At 43.4% G+C, this 18,036-nt stretch overlaps 3 protein-coding genes across 5 annotated transcripts in view; 1 reads left to right on the top strand and 2 right to left on the bottom strand.

The window, feature by feature from the left end:
• The window catches only part of ate1 (arginyltransferase 1), a 52,473-nt gene extending 45,022 nt beyond the window's left edge, over positions 1-7,451 (bottom strand). For all 3 annotated transcript variants that reach the window (XM_031872864.1, XM_031872846.1, XM_031872855.1), the window contains exons 1-5: positions 6,509-7,451; positions 2,999-3,062; positions 2,854-2,916; positions 2,574-2,677; positions 2,099-2,335 (exon numbers count right to left, since the gene is read on the bottom strand). In XM_031872864.1, coding sequence (XP_031728724.1) covers positions 2,099-2,335; positions 2,574-2,677; positions 2,854-2,916; positions 2,999-3,062; positions 6,509-6,617 — 577 coding nt within the window. In that variant the 5' untranslated portion in view covers positions 6,618-7,451. The remainder of the gene's footprint in view (positions 1-2,098; positions 2,336-2,573; positions 2,678-2,853; positions 2,917-2,998; positions 3,063-6,508) is intronic.
• A 64-nt stretch (positions 7,452-7,515) lies between these two features.
• Positions 7,516-14,792, bottom strand: LOC116397425 (delta-1-pyrroline-5-carboxylate synthase-like). The gene is made up of 17 exons (XM_031872834.1): positions 14,634-14,792; positions 13,988-14,106; positions 13,733-13,875; positions 13,366-13,515; positions 13,165-13,269; positions 12,920-13,078; positions 12,420-12,510; positions 12,151-12,275; positions 11,915-12,059; positions 11,744-11,817; positions 10,425-10,524; positions 9,952-10,172; positions 9,237-9,374; positions 8,939-9,134; positions 8,689-8,810; positions 8,301-8,583; positions 7,516-8,200 (listed from the first exon to the last, which is right to left on the bottom strand). Exons 2-17 carry the CDS (start codon positions 14,082-14,084, stop codon positions 8,022-8,024), a joined length of 2,328 nt encoding a protein of 775 aa, XP_031728694.1. The 5' UTR covers positions 14,085-14,106; positions 14,634-14,792; the 3' UTR covers positions 7,516-8,021.
• Positions 14,793-15,725: 933 nt separating this feature from the next.
• On the top strand, positions 15,726-17,918 carry LOC116398382 (E3 ubiquitin-protein ligase TRIM39). Its single transcript, XM_031874632.1, has 5 exons — positions 15,726-16,322; positions 16,646-16,879; positions 17,000-17,022; positions 17,113-17,246; positions 17,320-17,918. The coding sequence occupies exons 1-5, from the start codon at positions 15,726-15,728 to the stop codon at positions 17,916-17,918; spliced, it is 1,587 nt and encodes a 528-aa protein (XP_031730492.1).
• Positions 17,919-18,036: the final 118 nt, after the last annotated feature.

Below are 18,036 nucleotides of genomic sequence, written 5' to 3'. Positions count from 1 at the left end.
CTGTGGAGGACACATACTCCCGCTCCAGCAGTTAGCACTTCATAAAAACCGTGACACTCTCCCTCTCCCCCGAAATCTGTCTAGAATTGTGATATACTTGCTTTCTTGCATGTAAACACATGGTGACATTACATGAATTTACTGTGGGAGGACGATGCAGTTATCCGAGAGCAGCCACTAAAATATTAACATGGTGCTATGCAGGGTCATATTATAGAAACTCTGGGAAACTGTACTCTCTGTACAAATAATCCCTCTCAATCACCACGTATGACCTCCTATAAGTGTGTGGCACCGTCTGTATCTACACAGACTCTGCCCTTTGCCTACATTTTCTTATTTCTCATATTTTATTCTCTTATTATTTCTTCTGCGTTGCGGACGTTTCTGGGCATCAGCAAAGAGCCTTTGGGCCCCACGTGGGCATGTAACCCCCAGCCAATATCAGCACACAGGGTGTGCAGCCTGTTCTCGATTCCCAGGTCCTCGTCGTCCGATACCGAGGCCCAAGGCACCCTTAGCACGGTGTTTGACGAACGGGTTGTTGCATCGCTGTGTGTCTTTATGCGTCTCTGCTGTGTGCTGCTATAGTTGCCTAAAGCCCTTACCCTAGAAATCACTTTGTAATAAAATGATTTTAAATGATAAGATTTTGATCATCAATTATCACTGACTAGCTCCCTGGGGTTTACTCCAACACACACACACATTGATAAAATACTGAATTTCAAGAACACAAATGCATGTATGCAAGTCTCACTACTTGCGAATCCATAAAAAGCAGATCCTGGGACAGCTTTGCAAAGCACAGCATTCCATATGTACCTCTGTATCTGTTTACCTCTGGCTTTGCGCACGCTATATGGAAATGGAGAGCCATGGTTTCTCAAGCTAGAACTGGAAGCTGCCCAAAGCTATAAAGCGCTCCGGTCATAAAACTCGAGGAAAGATATGTCCAGGTGTTTTCTGTCGGAGGTGAATAAGGGGGGAGCGGAGGACCGCTGATCCAACATAGTAAATCCTACCTGCTTCCTCTTTGCTAGCCTTCTGACTAGGCGTGTTATTTCTGACAGTCTGACGAAGAGGACTGTGGTGCTGACACAGGTGTGAGAACAGGAAGACACTGGCACCGCTGAAAGTTTTCTCTGCGTGTTTATGTCTGCCTCTGGGTCGACCGGTGCCAACGCTGAGCTTTCCTGCCTTCTGATTAACAAGCGCGTTCTCATTAGATGTTTGAGAGGGAACAAGCGGTCGCGGCCTGAAACATGAGCAGTTGTTAGAAGTTCTGCTTCCTGTGTCTAAAAGGAGTTTATTATCTCCTCACTGCGAGCGTTATTAATTCATTACCGCGCGTTGGCTATGAACATATCCTGGACTGGAAAGTGAGGAGGGGAACATGACAGATAAGCCAAAACCGGACACACTCCTCAAAACACAGTGGAGTATATCACAAGGTGAACAGTGACACACTCTGGCGAGCAATGGTGCTGCAGCTATAGTTGAATATCACAGTGGCAGTTTTGCTTATGATTGTGGTGAATTGTCATTTAAGCTACCGTCACCACTTTAAAGTGGGCCCGACTGCAGTTTCAGAGAATATCAGACATCTTAGATAAACTATTTTTTTTGGTAGGTGCAGTAGGACCGCAGTAAAAAGCAGGTAACCAATCCCCGTTCTGTGTTACTAAATGCAGCTGCTGGAATGTCGATCAAAAGGTGCGCTCACACCAAACACGGCGCGAATTTGGTGTGAACACGGCATAAGGCTGCATGGACCAGCGTACATTTAACATTAGTTGTATTAAGTTCATTCATTCATACAGGGCTAGTGCTGCTGCAACGATAATCATGATTTATTAATCTGTCGATTATCGTTTCAATCAACTGTTTTGTAAGAAAATGGTGAAAAAAGCATGTTAAAATGTGTTAAATGTGCTTGTTTCATTCAACAACAGTCCAAAACCCAAATAGTTTCCACTTACTCTCAAATTTCAGTAATAAAAGCTTAAAAATTCCGACATTTCAGAAGTGTTGATAAGTGATTATGAAAATAGTTGCTGATAGTTGATGAGTATTACCAGTGAACCAGATTTCTCACCTGGTTTAGGAGCTGCGGCTGTCGTTCTCTCATCCGCGACGGACTCCGGATCCTTTCTTGACGTCTCCGAGTCGGCAGGAGCGCCGTCCGCTACCTCCTTCTGAACTTCCGTGATGGCGGGACACTCCGGTAGCTCCTTCTGAATGTCGGTGATTGCGGCACGCTTCACTTCGGAGGGGCAGATGCTACTCGGCTCCCGTGGACGTGCTTCGTCACACACGGAGTCCATTGGCTCACCTGACAGGCACAAAAATTTGCTCACACCAGAAAATGCGTACTACTTAGCCACAGGGCCAAAACTGTTTGGAGCTTGTGCCGAGTTCCAACCATGCACTCTGATGCACGTGCAGTCCAATAGTGTTGGCTGCTGACTGCTGCCTTTTTCCACTTTTTTCATGTATGTTTTGTATACAAGTACAGAGAAATGTATCAGACAATACACATGCAAACCGTACAAAAATGAATACACTCTCACCGTCATCCTGTTCTTTCGGTAGTTCCCCGTTGGAAATGAATTTGCTAATCTTTTTCAGGACTTTCTTGTGGGACTTGGAAGGCTGGAATTTCGGTGCATGACATCTATACAGGGAGCATAAAAGGTTTATGAAGAACACATATTTGTATACATTTCTGTTGTTATACAAGTATCTAATAGATCATTTAATACATCTATCAAACTATTATGGGTCATCCTCATGTGTTCCATGTTGTCTTGTCCGCTATGAATCCTATGAGAACATGATGGGTGACATTACCTGATGGTATACTGTGGACAGCATGTCTTGTTCAGTTTGGGCTTATAGACGTATTTCCCACTTCTGAAAGAGGAAAGAACAGATTGCCCTCACTAAATACAGATTTAGCGAGCAGGATTCCATGAAGGCAGAGACAACTCCTCACCTTCTCCACCCTCTGTCTATGAGGTCTTGGTAGTCTTGTACAGTCATGGTGTGAGACCACATCCCTGTAGAAAACAAAAGGAACTTTGAAACATTGAATTGATTTTACACTATACATTTCAAACATCCATGAAAGCATGCCATCTCTGAAAGGAAGCTTGATTAACGGATAAAAGAGCCTGAAATAAGAGGCGTGTATGCAAGTAAGGAGTAGTTTGTCAATAAGCTGATTACAGAGTCTGGTGGGGGAGGGGTCCACATTTTTGTTTCAGCTTAAATCACAGTGACCCCAAAAAAGATTACCACAGTTCTCAATGGTAACATTCAAAAAAGTATTGTTTGTGTCCACAGCAGCTCGGATCCTACTTCCCAGGACTGAGGTCTCAGCTCCCCGTTTTAACTCGTGACCTTCTCCTCCGCAGCCATATACACAGTTTGCTCACACACCAAACACTTGATGACAAGACCACTATCAGTTTACATCTAAAACAACCAAGGGAAGTCACTGTCCAACAGTTCACACAACACACACTGAGCATAGCATTCTATGTCCCAGGAGAATGGTGTTCAGCCAGAGACGGCACAATGTGATCCAAAAGAGAGACACCACGACGATGAAGCAGTGAGTGACTGGAGCTGGTTCTAAGGCCGGCAATATTTCCTTTTACAAGATTACACCAGCTTTTACTTCGATCAGACATACTCACCATAATAGTTAACATATCTGATGATACGCAGAGTGTGTCAAAATATTTGGTCTTCCATACGGTGTGTTTTTCCAAATTCGTTGTCAGTTGTGAAGCTACTCACAGTGCATGACATTTACAGTATTTACATCCAGTGGGAGTTTTTCACTGGCATAAAAACTGAACACACCGTACAAAATCACACCAGATGAAACGCATGATAAAACTTTATATAATGTGATAGAATAGACAATTATAAGGGCAGTTCTGAATGTTTGAACTACATTCAAAAATGAATTTTCTGTTATCCACCGACTGAAGACAGAGCAGAACAGAAAGACGGTAACAGAAGGAGGAGAACTTGTATTTTCAAGTGAAAACACCGGTATGAACAAGAGTGAAAGCCAAGAAAATACACAAGATTAATCTTTAATTTATGATCCTTTTGTTGTGTTTACATATCACACATTTATGGCCTCACCACACATGTAGAATATTGTCTCTCAGGAGTTTCTGCTCTATGACCCTAATTTTATGTCCCAGAATTCTCATGACTTCTGCAATTACAGAGCAGTCCAGTTGTCATATGAATTTGAGTATGAAGTACCAATTTTAGAATTCTGTTTTAGGAAGCATTGAGAACGCTCCAAATGGAGTATAAAGGAAGTATGATATATTTAAAACCGTATACATCAAGTGATCATCATCTTAAAAACCTTTAAGAGTTAGTAAATAGGGAGAGGACAGGGCGGGGCCAAACAAATGACACAACAGCCCCAGAAACCTGTCCATGAAAAGGCCTGATAACTAGTCAGGCAGGAAGTCAGACATTAATAAAAGGTTCCAGAGTACACATGAATCATGCCATCTGAGTTTCATGCACGTGCAACAGCTGCTATCATCACGGCACAGGCGAGCCTTTCCATTGTTCACACCTGATCCGTGTTTCAGCCTCCCCTGAGGCGTGACAGACACAGTAACACAGAGGGGGCGCAGATGTTGTGCTCTTTAGTGGGGGGGGGGGGGGGTCACATTTGCTTCGGACCCCAACAACACTGTTGATAACATCACTGTACCGATCACACAGAGGAAAACACTATCGCACCCAACACCTGCTTAGAAAAAACCCTGATCATGTAGCTGATAATCTTTCTGATGGTCAGATTTTGCACGTCTTCCCAGTAAAATATAAGCACTACAGTAAGAATTTAGCTGGACCTTAGTGGTTTGAAATAATGGGCTCATTTCTGTCGTCGTAAGTCTCCTGAAAGGAACCTACAGTACAGTCTTACAGCGTTACTGACAGCTGCTAAGAAACACACAGGAAGCAGTCTCACTTCCTCTCGAGATCTCGCCATTCCCACATGATGCAACATATCCAGATTACCACTCTTATCTTAGCTTAGACAACAAGTCTTGTCTGCTGGCTCTGAGCCAAATCGCTCATTGACTGCATTAGGAGCTGCCTGAACCCTAATTATAGTCAACCTGTTTCACCCCTGTTCACCTACTCTGAGTGGCACCATTCAGTCCCACAAGGAAAATCCCTTCCTGTCTTCTTACACAGATGTTTTGCAGTTTCGTCCCACTGATAAACAGAGCTTTTTATGTTCAACGTGTTGTGGGTGTGAAAGTCGGACATTTATTTGAATGACAAGCAGATGCATAAAGAAATATTTTAGTTGTCTGTCACTTTATTTGTGACCAGGCTTTTGAAATGGTATGCGAAGTAAAAAGTGGTGGCACAGCATATGAAGACAAGACATTGTGAGAATTAGGAGGAAATAGAAATGCAAACTGGCGTAGTTAAATGCTCGATCCACTGGCTGTTATCCCTTCAAACAAACCATGGGTTCACTTGGAAGTGAGCCCAGGCTACTGTTCACAACTGGATCAGGGAGAAAGGATCTTCAGGAGCTGGATGAAGATGTTTTTCCATCTCCTTAAACTAAACATAGAATAAAAACACTCCAGCACTTAACCTACAAAATAGGGTTAAAATAACTGATCGAGTCATTGATTGTGTCACTATGCTTTTATCTCTGATGATGCTGCCACAGTAACAAAGCAGCACATTGACATCCAGCTGACATCCAGCACATTCAGTAAACACGCTGCAATCTGTTTACTATCGATCTCATGTTTACTATCTGTGTAAAGTTAAATAGAACCCCTGTCCTCTTACTGACCATCACATCTGAGCTCTCCACACCAAAATGTGTACGTTGAATGCAAGATAGCGTTTCAGCAGGTCACATAAATGTCTCTAGTCCCAGTGTCTCGGATCAAACGAAAGCCAGAGAGCTGCACTTTTGCACGTGAGAGCAACATCCTTAAGTTCTCTGTCCAGCTAGCTTGATGCTAGTATAGATGTTAGCAAGCTAAGCTACTAATATTACCGCGTTAGACTGGAGTAAACATTGTTGTCCAACTGTAGTAATTCAACAAACACCAGCCAAACCTTACTTAATTATCTGACCTCATTTTACTCAACGACAGTATAGCTTTTTTCCCCATGATGAGAGAGTTGGGCTGTAAAATGCTGAAAGCTAAAAGCTGAGTTAATACTAACATGACACTGTCCAAGTACCGTGAGGTGAACGCTAACATACACTCAATTAAATGTAATGTACTGGCCTTGCAGTGTACGTTAAGTACAGCAGATATAACATAATTTACTCATATGTACTGACATTAGGATTACAGTTCAACCCCCTCTCAAAACCAGAGCAAGTAGACGGGGCTAGGTCGTTAGCACCATCCAGTTCAGCAACAACAACTACCAGCTGTGTTTCTTCGCTAACGTTACCGGATAAGACTCTTACCGTGAGAAAAGTTGCCTTCATCATTTTTACAGTAACCACATCGGTAACCGCTATCCCCACCAAAATATTCAACTATAGTGTAAGACTTGTTTCCTGCCATCTTTAACATCGACTCGGATGACAGCTAAATTTGGCAGCAGCAGGAGGCAAGACTGTGGTGCTGTGACTAGCAAACCACGTCCCTATGAAATACGTCACCAGTGCTGCGTTGAGGAAAAGTGGGAGCTTTGAAAACATTTAACAATCAGCCATGTAAGCCTAACCAGACCAGGGCTATTTCTCCCTACAGACACAAGCGACTGCAATGGTTCCCCTAACCACGCGGAGGTCCCCGTGCAGTGGTGGTGTTGTTTTTTTCAAGTTCTTTAATGTTAGAAGAGCCTTTGAGCAGAGGTTGTCCAAAAATGTTGAGCTGTTATTGCCAGATGTGGGAGATATATATGATTGCATGCTGTTCGCCATGGCTTAGAATGTGACTGTCCAGAACAGTAATAAACACCGTTGGAAAGATTTAATATAAATGTATGGAGACGAAGTCTAAGTAATTGTTTTTGAATTAAAAGCAAACAGCATTTCTTAATTTCTAGAGATTCTGTGCAACACTTGTGGGCAGTTGTAAAAATGTTGGGCGTATAGACTCCATTGTTTTTTTTAAGTAAATTATCAAAGAAATTCAACTTGTGCTTTAAAAAAAAAATAAAATAAAATAGATGTCTAGTATTATAACTGTTATACTGCACAAAAGACATTTGAGTTCTCCATTCTTCTAGCTGCGATTGTGCCGTTTCCATAGAGCTACAAGACTTTTATATTGCACCGAAAATCAAGGCCACAATGAGTCAAATGTGACAGGTGCAAAAAAACACAATTGATTGTTAGCATTACAAAATATAAAAAAAAACTGATTACATTTGGTAATTAAATACATCTTTAAACTAAATGCATTTGTAAACCAGGGACAGGATGATGCAGATTTGTCAGTTTGTGACCAATAAAACATAAAATGATGAGAAAAGAACTGTACAGCATATTTATTAAATCATTTGTGCAAAGAGGCAGCAAAGTAAATCTGAGCCAAGATCCAGCACAAACATCGCTTACAGTAAATTACAAAAAGGCCAAGGGAAAGGGGTTTGCATGTAGAAAAATAAGTTTGAAAATCATAGCTGAGTCAGTGATCTTTTTTTCTTACTATAAAAAAAAAAAAAAGACCTTACAGAGGAAAGAGCTTCGTCTGTGTTTGACCTGCCGGATTACATTTCCCTCTCACCAGTCACGTAACAATCAGTCATTGTCTCTGGAGATTGGCATTTGTGTAAAAAGCTGGTTCACAGGTTTATGCACAGGTTGTCCAGTAAAAGTAGCCGTTTTTTCTGCACCGAAATAGTGGATTTACACAGGTGAAGAAGCAGCCGCTTAAAAGTTGAAGTGCTACTGGCAGACCTCTTCATAAACTCTGGGTAGACATCAGTTATCTTCCTTCCCGTTCATGGCTCTTTGGTTGGGCCCCTAATTAAAGCCCCCCCTGGGGGACAGGGAGGTTTTCATGAAGGTATTTCATACTCCCTTGCTCAGAGAAGTCAGCCACAGTGTGCCCTTCCCCTCGAAGGACCCATTTAGTGGTCAGAAGCCCCTCCAAACCCACTGGACCTCTGGCATGTATCCGTGACGTACTGATACCAACCTCAGCTCCTGCAAAATAAGCAATGCAAAATTAACTCATTTTCAAACCAGTGGTAGGTTAGATCCATTTACAAAAGGAATGTAAACCCATGCCTGCTACTGTACACACCTAGGCCAAAGCGGTAGCCATCGGCAAAGCGAGAGCTGGAGTTCCAGAATACACAGGCGCTGTCCACCTGCTGCAGAAACTGCTCGGCTGTCTCTTCGCTTTCTGTAACAATGACATCAGTGTGGGAGCTGCCGTATTTGTGGATGTGGTCCACGGCGTCCTGCATGCTGTCTACCACCTCAATGCAGCACTCCAGGTCCCCATACTCTGTTCTCAGAGACTTCACCTCCGATGGGCTGAAAGTTAAATAGGATGCAAACCGGGGGCCTGCATGGATCTTCACCTGAGAGAAGGCAATGGCACAATGATTTATAAACTAAATAAATCAGAATTTTAAAACACTTTACATGTACTGCTATGTGTAAAAGTTTGTGTGCATGTTTCTTACATGTTCGGTTCTCAGCAAATCAATGATCTGGTCAAATATAGGAGTTCGCAGCAAATCCCTGTGAATAAGGAGGGTCTCCATGGCATTGCAGGCTGCAGGGTAGTCGCATTTGGAGTCTCTGACTGGAATAAAACACAAGTTAGCACCTGTATATTCAGCAGTTCATAACTCCTGAGCAACATGTTGGCAACTTTCATAACACCATGAGCAAAATGATTGCAGAAAGGGAAACACTTTTCCACAACCGTACCAATATCTATAGCTTTGTCTATTGCAGCTTCACTGTCTATGTAGACGTGACAGACGCCCTCGCTGTGGCCCAGAACAGGAATACCCTTCGCTGCCCTTTGGATGTTCCGAACGAGCTCGGACGAGCCCCTCGGAATGATCAGGTCGATCAACTTGTCTAGTCGGCACAGATCCTCGACTTCTTCACGTGTGCTCACCTACACGCCAGGATACATTTTATAATGTTACAGAGTATCTTAGAGGTAATATTGTCATCGTGTAAAAACTGTGTTTCAATAGCGCAATGCTTTCAGTCTTACCAGTTGAATGGCATCTGCCACGCCATGAATGGAAAGTGCTTCCTGAGTGAGTTGATGTAGAATTCTATTGGTGTTGGAAGCTTCTTTGCCTCCCTTCAGTAGCAGAGCATTTCCACTGGCTATAGCCAGAGCCGACACCTGAAACACAATAAGAAATATGTGAAGATGGGACTTTCAATGACAACGTTGATGGTGATGCAACGCCTTTACACACCTGGGGTGTTTTTTTCCTGTAGTCTAATCTATATATTTTTATCTTCTTTTATAGACAGTCACTTTTTACAACCTTGACGAAGGCAGCGCCGACCAGATTCACTCCTTCCGTTCTTACCTTCTACAATAAAAGCCTGAGACATATACACTGGTGACTGTTTACCAGAGGGAACTCAAATTCACTCAGAGCATTTTTATGAAGGAAACTCAATAAAACAGCTAACAGTGTCTTAGGCTATACAACAGTTTACCTCAGACAGCCTGCCAGACGCTACTCTGGGTCAAAAAGATCCGGGTAGTTGATCCTCTGCCTGCATGAATCTATTGCAACCTTTTATTTAAAAAGTGTTGCAACTGACACAAACTTGCTTTGCTGCCGTTCCGAATAGTTTTGATGCAGAAATATTGGCAGGCGTGTATTTCACATTTTGGCGTTCTTTCATAACGCCCCCTGGTGTGTAAAGGCCTCAAGTCTACAGGCTGAGTGTTTGGGTTTACTGACCTGTGGGAGACAATCAGGACGCGACTCAAAGATGACCAGCAGGACACCGATGGGCACAGTGATCTGTTCTAGCTCTAGGTTGTTGGCCACCCTGGTCCTCCTCAGCACCCGACCCACGCTATCCCTGGAGGACACAGCAAGCTGACGGAGGCCAATGGCAAGGCTGTTCAGCTTAGCGGTTGACAGACTCAGGCGGTCGATCAGAGGCTGGGAGAGACGACCTATGAACGGGTAAAGAACACCGACAATGCAATACTCAGAAGATCTATGGAGAGAAGATATGTTGGCTTTCAGCAACCAGAGGCTTTGAAAAGCTGAAGTGAGAACTTTGCTTACCCAGTTAAAGAGTAATATCCCTACTCCTGCTATGCAATGACTGCAGGCAAACTTCTAAACTTACAAGTATTATGCATTCACAAGCCTCTTACTGACAACATGGCTGATGCACTATGATCTGTGTGTCTTCTGTGTACCTGACGTTGTCGCTAACTCCATGTCTCTCATGTTGGCGCTGAGGATCTCATCTTTCTTCTCTGTAAGCAGCTCAGCAAGAGAGCAGATGATCTCCCCTCTCTGGAGAAAACAAACGCACACCTCCATATGATTAACAAATACTAGAATCAAGAGTAATTACAGCCGCTACCAGTACAATGAAAACCTAATGAGTTTAGTGACTCCCTGCATCCTGTTGTGAAAACGAGTCACTTTTTCATTCATGTTTTAGTATTGTGGAGAATTTCAGTATTAAATGCATTATTAGTAGGATTTAATAACACCCCTAGTGGTGAGTAGAAGTGTTACAATAATATATATCTTAGTCACAATATGTTTCCATATGGAATGTATTATAGGTTTACAATATTCTTGCTTATAGAGGATATTATATGTTACAGTATATTAACTCATTGAATGTATTAAATCATAGAAGTATAGTCACTGTAGGTATTAAAACACTAAGAATAGTTTTGAGGGTCAGATAGGGATTCTGAGTGAGGTGTCAGACATGCAGCAGCAAATGGAGGCGACATCATCGATGGAGGATGGGGCCAGTGGGACGGTCAAATGCCAAGCTGACCAGCAGGACAGAGAGGAGGAGTCCAAGATGTTTTACGAGGAGCCAAGATGTTTTGCTAAGGGATCGATAATGGGAGGGGACAGAATTCAAATGAAGCCAATCACTAATCGCCACGGAGGGTCATTCACACGTTTTATGACAGTATCGGACACTTTCCGACTCTCAGGGGATACAAAAGACAATGTTTTAGGGAGTTTACCTCAGATCACTGCAGCTCTCATTTTCAGCTAACTGGCAGCGCCGGACTGTGTATGTGGTCTCTGCTCTCGAGAACATTACTATTGATAGTTAATTCAGTTTGTAAGTGAACTTTGTGTAGTACATTAAATATTGTTTTAATTTGAACCGGATCTAGCTCATTCTTCTGATGCGCGTGCGCAGTAAGAAGCTCGCAGCAGAAGAGTACCTGCGGCCTGCAGGCTCCTTCATCCTTTGTTCTTAAAAACCTAACAGTATCGATAGCTTTTCTAATATATTATGTTTGCTGAGTGTTAGGCAGGAGATGATCTCTCCCTCTTGTAATGTTGTCATTTAAATTAATTTAGGAACAATATAATGACGCCAATATACTGAATTCAGGGGACTTAACCTAGAAATAAACTACATGTCTTGTGGGATTAAATCTTAATATATCAGTGCTAAATATATGCCATTCCATCCTCTTCAAATACGAAAGCATCTCACTACCAGACCATAATGAGGGAGCAAGAACCTCACCTGTTCAGGGTCCAGGGAGGCCAGAGCCCTGCCTGCATGCCGGGCCATCTCCGTCTGCTGCTCCACAGTCGGGCCTGGTGGTGTTAATGATCAAATATCAAAGCATCAAATATAAATACACAATCACAACAAGTGAATGAAACACTCTTTGCGCATGGTTTTACCCAATACCTGCGGGTTTCACTTCAGAGAAGAAGGTGCCAACTTTCTTCCCCTCCACAATATCTGTGATGACGTGGCCTGTGACTTTAGGATGTGTGCCGTTGGCAATGACAACAGACGTCCCGCCCTGTAGAGCCCAAAGCGCTGCTTTCACCTGATTCGGACGACAACATGATTGAGTAGAATGCAACTTTTTCGTCGGTCCCGTTTCCACTTTGAGATAACATATCAACTGTCACGCTGACCTTGGCTTCCATACCGCCACTGCCGACTCTGGACTTCGTGCCGTACGTGATTGACTGCTGGTCTCCAGGATAGAATATATCAATGAGCTTGGCATCATCCGTTCCTGGGGGACTGTCGTATAAGCCTGTAGAATAGCATTTTATCTTTTATCCTGCACAGAAGCAAAGCAGTCACATTGATATTGATAGACCAAGAGGCCATACAGAAAGTTATGCACACATGCAAAGTAAATCATAACTAATCATCAACTTGGTGGTGATTTCTGTACCTTCTACATCAGACAGGGCAATGAGGAGATCTGCTTTCATTTCAACAGCCAGCCGTGCAGCCAAGCTGTCATTATCTTTGATGCTTATCACCTGAAATACAAACAGAACTGTCATTAGGCCAAAGGGAAAATCACTGGCTCTCACATTATACTGTAGAATAATAGCTTATCTGTTGCTTCCATGCAACAAAAGCCTCCCGGTCCCATTCACTTGCAAAACCAACAACACATGTTCACCTCTTTCCAAAAGGAGACAAGCAGGTCTGTGCACACTAGAATGGCACAAAACAAACAAAACCACCACAGTCTGAACAAGTAGTCAACATTTAAAGCAGCCTTAGAATGAAAACAATGGTGCCCATGAAGTTAAATGTTAGTGAGGGTGGACATGTAAGTAGAAAGCAACATCCATCTTTAATTTACGCATGAATTAAGCAATCCACCATCACAATTCTGGACCACACTCAGCATTCCCAGCATGCCCTTCACACAGTACCCACATTTCCCCCCTGCAGGTCACTGTTGGGAACAGGGGGCGGAACAACGGCGTCGTTGGTGTTGATGATAGGAACTATGTTCATCCGCAGCAGTTCATGGAGCGTGCTGCTCAGGTTGCGACGCTTCTGCTCGTCGTGAAAATCCAGGTTGGTGACCAGAATCTGCAGAAGTGGACAGAAATATAGAGAATTACGTGAGATTTGAACTCTGTCAGCATTTCATTCTGTGAGAAAAGTCAAGTGCATACTTGTGCAGTGCAGGTGCTGTATTGGGTGAACATAGTTTCATACAACGCCATCAGACCGCTCTGTCCAGCAGCTGCGCATGCCCGTGCCTCGAGAACTGGAACCGACTGAAAAACAGGATGTTCACTAAAAGTTAACACGACTGTGTTCAAAATGTGTCAACGAGTGGACTACAGTTCCCAGTGTTCAGGATTATTACTCACCATTTCTTTGAGTTGGTTCTGTCCAGAATGCAAGGCTTGTCTGACGCTCTGAGACAGCAGGATCTCATGTCTCAGTCTCTGCTTCCCAAACGCCACAGCACCACTGGTGACTATCAGCATCTCCCTTCCTTGATTCTGCAGCATGGCAACCTGACAGGACACACACGGGCTAGTCAACATTCAAGTTCTTCTTTCACAGGCAAGATCCCTCCAACGTTCAGTTTGTCTTTACGTCTTCCTTGACTTGACACCCCCCCCCCCCCCACACACACACACACACACACACACACACACACAACATTATATTCCCGCAGCCATCATCACAGTGTCTCTCCGGTCTGTATCAACAACACTAATGTGGCGTTACCTGTTCTACTATTGAGGCCAGTCGCCCCAGTGCCAGACCACACTCATCCCGTGTCACCACAGCACTTCCCAGCTTCACTACGATACGTTTGGCCTGCTTTAGCTCACTGCGGTGGGCCAAAGACTTCCCATGGGGACGTGGGACTGCAGAGAATAACAAAGACATCATTATTTACACATCAGCACAGAGTATATTGAGGCATAAAGTTCATATTGTCCCCGTCGGGTATGACAGAGAAGTTGGCTGGCTACTTACATTTAGCCTGGGCAAACGCTCTGATGGGGACTGGACAGACATTTGACTGCTGGATTCTGGATGGCGAGCGAGAGCACAAGGCCAGTCTGGCAAGCATGACACTGAACACCTGAGGACAGCTGTGATGAACACACAGACCAATGTCAGGTTACTCTAACCATAAGTGCAATAACCTCATCAGAGATAAGCAGCTTTTGGATACGATATCGTCACAATACTGTAAAGAGAATCAGATACAACTAAATCAATTAACATTCATTTGTACATTATTCTATCTCACAGGGAAGCTTTGCATCATGTGCCGTGATGTTATTATTAGCATTGAGTTTTCGGGCTAGTTGAACACACTTATCCAGTGAATATTATTTGGATTTTAGTGTCTTAAAGACATACTACCTCACAGCTGAAATGAATAAGATAGGTGCCGTTCATATAAATAAGCTCTAACGTATATAAAGCCATTGAAATGAGCAAGTTATTACAGCTAACAAACTGTAGCTATTGTCTAGTGTTTCTGCTGTCAAAAAGGACCTGGGGCTAGCTGACGTTAGCTAGCATTAGCTGTATTAAGCTACCTCACTGCCAAGCTCAGCGGCTATTTTAAACCAAACGGACCAAATAAATGTTGAACAAAAGGACTCCTTACCTCACAGTGTGAAAACCTTGAAACCCAAACCACAACTACACTTGTGAGTGCACTGCAGGAGACACGTAGTCAGTAGATGCTTTGGTGCCACATCCACAGCCCACGTTGGTTGGGAAGTGCCGGAATTGAGCGATTCACGAATGTAGGATTGCGTAGGCTGTCTGGATACGCCAATACATCAATGATACGTTTACGTAGAGAGAAGGATTCAGTCTTTACGTACGCAGAAATAGTGGTTTTGATTGGTGGACGTAGCTACTGGAAGTACAAGCACAGGGAAGGAGGGTAAAAGAAACGTACAACACTGGCAGTTCATAGTAGTTCATAGTTTCAAGAAAACAAACAAATTCCTGCATTAATTGAAAAGATCTACATACAATTAAGTGCATATAGCATGCTGTAAAAGACAAACACAAATGATTAATTATTGTTTAACATGAGATAACGCTACATGTTAATGAAGATATTGATTCACTTATTGCCTTAACAACTGCTCTTAAATAAAAATAGACACCTTTAATTTAACAATTTAATGTAACATATTTGTTTATAAAACGAGACCATGTTATTGACAAATTAAAAAGTGGAGTGTTGATCTGAATAACTATATACTGTAACTGCATTTAACTGTCACTGAATAATCTCAATTTAGGTTCACTTAACTTAACTCATGTCATGATATTCCACCAAACTCAATTTACTGATGACCTTAACATGTGGTTGAAAGCTCCTAATAAAGCTAAATAAGTGGACCTTGAGTTCAGATTATTTTGTCAAATTACTGAACACAAAGTCAAGAATTGATTTTCACACTAAAATGAATTAGTTTAAATTGTGCTGACTAGAACAACTAATTGGTAATTGAATCCACTTGATTCAGTTTGTTGGAAATGTGCCATTCAATTCTGTGTGGTGTCCTGAGAGTCAATGGCTTGAATCAGCTCATGGAAGATATCATCTCATCTTCAGTAACTTGACACTGGGGCACATGAGTGATGTGTGCATGCCAACAGAGGCCTGTGAAACATTCATGAGCAGAAAGGTCAGGAGCACAGTGCACACTGAGCTGACATAACAGGTGCAAGCAGAGCTATGGGGACTGTCGTGGAAACTTTAAAGTGTCCCGTTTGCCAGGATTTCTTCACAGATCCTGTGACGCTGCCATGCGGACATGGCTTCTGTCTCACCTGTATCCAGGCTGTCTGGGAAACGGAGGGGTCTGATGAGGGGCCTTTCTTCTGTCCAGAGTGTCAGGTATTCCTCCCCTCTGATCTCACGCTGGAGATAAACACCAGCCTTCAGACCAAAGTAAAGTTATTCGCCGCTAACAAGCCGTCAACAACAGAGCCATGGACAACAACATCAAGCAGGGCAACCACATCATCTTCAGCTATCCACTGTGACCACTGCATAGAGACACCTTCGGTGGCCATAAGGACCTGTCTGACCTGTGACGCCGCACTGTGCCAGGCTCATGCCCTGCTGCACCAGCAGAGGTCTGCTCTGAGGGAGCACACAGTTGTGGAGGTGACGGGGGATCCGCTGTCTCTGAAGTGCAGGGAGCACCGTGAGGAGCTCAAGCTCTTCTGTATGGAGGAGAGTGTCCCTGTGTGCTGCCTGTGTCTCCTGGTTGGCATGCACAAGAACCACAAAGCGCTCCAACTCCATGAGGCCTGCAAAGACTTCAAGGTGGATATTAGTAGTGCTTTATCATTGACTAGTGTGTTTTATTTTCTTGTAAATTGATTATTTCTTTATTTCTCTGTCAGGGTTTTCATGTTGTATAGGCCTGTTGTATTTCTGTATTTAGAGCATGTTAGAGACCACCATGAGCCAGCTGCTGAAGAGGAGAAGTGAAGCAGAACACGCCATCAGGGACCTGGGGTCATTGTATACACAAACAGTGGTATAGACAATATGAAATACCTCCTTTTAACCATTCTGTTGTTTTATTTGCAGAATCCCCTCTTGTATGTATTATTTTTTTGTATAATGTGTATTTTTTTCAATAGAAGTCTGCTGCAGATTTCAGAGAAAGAATCTCGGACAAGTACAGCAGGATCCGCGTTGTGCTGGATGGCGATGAGCGTCTGATGATGCAGATCATAGACGCAGAGGAGACATACATGACAGAGTGGCTGGAGGCCCAGAGGGGCGACATGGAGGCTCAGATCAAAGAGATAGACAGCCTCAGAGCCTCCAGCAAATCACTCCTCCAAGAGAAAACTGAGCTGCGATTCCTACAGGTAGGCTACCTATTATTATGATGGTGTGTTATTGTGATCATGTGAAAGTACAAATGCAGCTAAAATGTTTTCTGCGATTGCAATACGAACAGTAACACATGACCTGTTTATTTCCAACAGCAAATCACAGCACAGAATCTTTGGTGAGTGTAGCAACGCTCTACTTTTTCTCTACTAACTTTTATTTTTTGGTATGATTTTTGCTTTTTAATACTTTTCAGTTTTTATTGTAGCAACCCTTTGGATTTAGCACCAATCCTGGAGGTAGACAAAGATCTGTGTGACCTTGAGAAGTTGAGAACGATGGAGAAGCTGGTGGATGACCTCTCAGTGGCTCTGTCCCAACACTTCCCACGAATGTGGTCATGTTAGTATCCTATGATTTGCAATCTAATCGCTATCTCTGTAGTTGTGTTCTGAATGCAGATTTGTATTTGCAGGTCTAAGTTCTCCTGCTCTGGACTCCAAGTCAGCACATCCAAAACTGGAAATATCCCAGGACAGGAAACAGGTGTGCTGGAGAAGGCAGCCTGTCAGTGAAGCTCTGAGCCCTCAGCTATATGACTTCCAGTACAGCGTCCTCGCTCAGGAGAGTTTTACGACTGGTAGGCACTACTGGGAGGTCATTGTTCAGGAGAAACCTTACTGGCTAGTGGGTGTGACCACCGGGCCAGTCGATAAAGGAGATGCACCAAGTCAGAGCTCCTCCAGCCTGGGTGTGAACAATACATCCTGGTGCATCTACCATGGAGATGGACAGTACCTGGCATGCCATGACACCCAGGAGAAGCAGCTGTCAGTGGGGAAGAGAGTCAGAAAGCTGGGCATACTGGCAAATCTCCAGAAGGGGGAGCTGTCATTCTACAACGCTGATGCCATGACCCTGCTCCACTCCTTCTGTGTGCAGTGCACAGAGCCTCTCTATCCCATGTTAAACCCATGCATCGATGTGAATGGACTAAACACGCAGCCGCTCACCATGTTTTGGATTAAGGACCCCTGGGATTGCCATGTAAACACAGAAGGGGCCAAAGAGTGAACTTGAATATTTTCTTAATTTGAACAGAAAAACAAAGATAATAGTGTTTGTTTGTGACTATTCACCTCTCTACCAAGTTCATTGAACGTCATAAAGAAAGCCCCGTTAGTTTGCTGTA

The sequence above is a fragment of the Anarrhichthys ocellatus genome, unplaced genomic scaffold (genome assembly GCF_004355925.1).
Source record: "Anarrhichthys ocellatus isolate YVR2014 unplaced genomic scaffold, GSC_Weel_1.0 scaffold3, whole genome shotgun sequence".
NCBI lineage: Eukaryota > Metazoa > Chordata > Actinopteri > Perciformes > Anarhichadidae > Anarrhichthys > Anarrhichthys ocellatus.
This window is presented reverse-complemented; position numbering and strand designations above follow the sequence as displayed.

Excerpts from the sequence above, each read along its gene's own strand:
- LOC116397425 (XM_031872834.1), bottom strand. The coding sequence starts at position 14,084 with ATGCTTGCCAGACTGGCCTTGTGCTCTCGCTCGCCATCCAGAATCCAG. Across the intron at positions 10,173-10,424 it reads GGAGTTAGCGACAACGTCAG|GTCGTCTCTCCCAGCCTCTG; the intron begins GTACACAGAAGA and ends ACCCGTTCATAG. Across the intron at positions 9,135-9,236 it reads TGGCAGATGCCATTCAACTG|GTGAGCACACGTGAAGAAGT; the intron begins GTAAGACTGAAA and ends CCTGGCGTGTAG.
- LOC116398382 (XM_031874632.1), top strand. The coding sequence starts at position 15,726 with ATGGGGACTGTCGTGGAAACTTTAAAGTGTCCCGTTTGCCAGGATTTC. Across the intron at positions 16,880-16,999 it reads CTGAGCTGCGATTCCTACAG|CAAATCACAGCACAGAATCT; the intron begins GTAGGCTACCTA and ends TATTTCCAACAG. Across the intron at positions 17,247-17,319 it reads CTTCCCACGAATGTGGTCAT|GTCTAAGTTCTCCTGCTCTG; the intron begins GTTAGTATCCTA and ends TTGTATTTGCAG.